General features: G+C 40.6%; 1 protein-coding gene across 1 annotated transcript; it reads left to right on the top strand.

Annotated features, from left to right (window-relative positions):
- Positions 1-897: 897 nt before the first annotated feature.
- LOC119423167 lies at positions 898-2,754 on the top strand. The gene is made up of 2 exons (XM_037690579.1): positions 898-1,423; positions 2,173-2,754. The coding sequence occupies exons 1-2, from the start codon at positions 1,039-1,041 to the stop codon at positions 2,538-2,540; spliced, it is 753 nt and encodes a 250-aa protein (XP_037546507.1). The 5' UTR covers positions 898-1,038; the 3' UTR covers positions 2,541-2,754.
- Positions 2,755-3,061: the final 307 nt, after the last annotated feature.

Here is a 3,061-nt window from a genome sequence, read left to right as displayed (position 1 = left end):
TGATGATGGAAAACATGTTTGCTCTGCCCGCACGTCACCCAGTCAGAAGGAGAGTATAAAAGTGTAACACCCAGAATTAAGAGTTGAAGTCTGCTGCGGGTCCGGTTCCAGATGCCCAGCCTGAATTGATGTTACCTTTCTACTCGGACTGATAACGGCTTCCTCAGTCTTGTGTCACGGTGAGGGGTCTTCACATCAATGTTTGATTTGTACTGAATGTACATTGTTTTGCTGTATCTGTGGCGGTTTAATAAATGACGCTTATTATTCTAGCAGAAAACAGCCTGAGAGTTTCTTTTGAGAGTTTTTATTCATTGCTCCGACCTTTCCCTAACCTGTATCTATCTTGTTAAAGATAATTTCATAGAACAAATACAAACAGAGTAAAGACAACAGCAGAGTGAGGAAATGTGGTCAATTTGTCCTCCAGCAGTCTAAGCTTAAGGCAGCACAACAAGCCAAACCTAACTATAGGATTTATCAAAAAGGAAAGTCTTAAAAACTGGACAATGTGTCAGCCTCACGGACAGAAACTGGAAGTTGGTTCCACAACAGAGGAGCCTGATAACTGAAAGATCTTCCTCCCATTCTGCTTCTGGAAACTAGGAACCACAAGCAAACCTGCAGTCTGAGAGTGAAGTGCTATATTAGGAAAATATGGAACAATAAGATCTGTAATATAAGATGGAGCTAGGTTGTTGAGAGCTTTGTAGGTTAGAAGTAAGATTTTTAATTCTGGATTTGACAGGGAGCCAATGGAGAGAAGCTAAAACTGGAGAGATATGATCTCTCCTATCAACTCTCATTAAATCTCTGGCAGCAGCACACAGGTTAAACACACAGGTTTGTATTCTTGTCTTTATCCACCTTATTCTGCAAGAGCGTATGTGGGCTGCCATGACAGACAGGTACCGCCCCCTCCCGGTTTTATACTTCCGGTGAGCTAAAGCGAGAGGCACTTTTGCTAATGACAGGCACTTTTGCTAATGACAAATTCTAGTAATTTGTGCTGTAGCAGGAGGCTTAAACAATTCTAATATGAGTTCGGGTTCAACTTGTGCTGTTGTTGGCTGTCACAACAGCTCCAGAAAACTGAAAGACGAGCTAGAAACGTATTGTTTTGCACATCAACAACTTCGAAAGGCCTGTGTGTGCCCAGCGCGTTACGAACTGCACTCCATGCCGAGGAAGGAGGATCGAAAACGAGCGTGGCTGGCAGCTTTAAAACTCAAATACCCCCCGAAGAGAGTTTATGTTTGCTCCTTTCATTTTATTGATAAAAAGCCCACAGAGCTTCACCCCGACCCGGAGCTCTATCTGGGCTATGACCGGGCCCCACCAAAGAAAAGAAGGCAGCTCATCCGGACCACTGTGAGCCAGACAGCTTCCAGCAACATCGACAAAACGGCCGAATCTGTTCCCGGTGAGTGAAATTGAAAATGTGATTTGTCCCCGCTTCACATTTTAATCATGCTTAGCTCTTATCTTTTACTGAATTATATTATTATTAATGTTATAATTGTAATGTTATAATTACTATACTGTGGATGGTGTTAGCATCAGCGCTAGCTGGTTGCAGTGTTATTGTGGATGTTAGTGTATTATTAATTTAATTCCAAAATACTTTATCACTAAGAGAAAGTACTTGATTGGCAGCCAAATCCAAATCTTAAAGACAAAGTGGTTAGTAATTAACATCAGTAGCATGCTAGCAGAGATGTATATGATTTCATGTAACTGTCCGAGAATAGCTTTTTATTTAGCAACCTGGTAAAATTCAGCCCCCAGGGCTGTAAAAGTCTGGGGATTTTGTTAATAAAGAATATGTTGAGTTATTAGAGGCAGGTTATTTGAAACAGACACAGCTGAAAAAAAAACTTCTTTTAAACTCTTTAAAGAAAAAGCTTAAATGCAACCTAGCTCCAACTGATTTTTTTAAGGATGAAAAACTAAAATCTAATCACAATATTTTGATATTATAGCATAATTTGATGGGGCTTAGGAAAATTTAAGGGGGCTAAAGCCCCACTAAAACAGCACTATTGACATTTAAGATGTATCATGTGTGTACGAGTGTGGAATTACAAATTTCCTTCCTAAAACGTAATAAGGTAAGTGACACTTGACAGGTTGTGTTACGCTGATTTGATTTTGTATTTTTGTGTTATTCAGAGTGCACCGTAGATTCACCGTCAGTCATCCCAGACCTGGCTAGCGTCTCCACACAACCTCCTGGGCCACATCTGCACTCAGTCCACACACAGTGGGAGGACCCTTCGCTAAAAGATCATCATCAATACTGCAACACGTCTGGCAGAAAAGATGTCCAGGACAAGACGACTCAGTGTGATGAAGTTGCATTTTTTCTTCTACAAAATGACGCAGACGCTTTGCTGTACACTGGTATAGCGTTAGAAACATTTAACACTCTTGTGTCAGCACTGGAAGGAGATGACAACAATGAATTTACAATGCCTGTACAAGATCAAGTCCTTATAACACTTATGAAAATAAAGACTAATCGTGTCTGCAGCCCTTGAGTTGATGTTATACTGCTGCTCTGCCTTGTGGTGTCTGAAGTTTATCATGCTTAGACGTTTGGGTTGAAGATTCTTTGCTGTCCCAGCATTCCACCTGCGCTGCTCATCTGTACATGCTAGCCCCGTCTTTCCACTGATCACAGCATTCTGGACCTGTAACAATTTAACAGACTTCAGCTATCACTGCTCCTAATAAAATGAAACAAGTTATTTACATCCCTGCTGTTGTCATTTATTTTTTCCTTTTCTGTAAATGTTAGGTTGCCTTGCATCCAGTCTGTACTTTTTTAAAAACAAATAATATAAAAATACTGTACAGCCTTTTTAATGTTTAATTTTTTGTGACAGTAGATCACAGGCTGCACAATGCTCTGGCTTCCACATGTAAACACAGGCAGACAGGAAGCTCACAGCTTTCGCCCAGTTCAGTGATTCTGATTCAGTGATGTAAATATTCTGATATCCAGATAAGTGATATACCTTCCACAGAATAGCTGCCGCATGACTGCATGATTTTCCCA

Source organism: Nematolebias whitei, chromosome 16 (assembly GCF_014905685.2).
Source record: "Nematolebias whitei isolate Nwh7 chromosome 16, NemWhi1, whole genome shotgun sequence".
In the NCBI taxonomy this organism is placed as follows: Eukaryota; Metazoa; Chordata; class Actinopteri; order Cyprinodontiformes; family Rivulidae; genus Nematolebias; species Nematolebias whitei.
The sequence above is the reverse complement of the archived record's forward strand: the minus strand, read 5'-3'. Positions and strand labels throughout refer to the sequence as shown.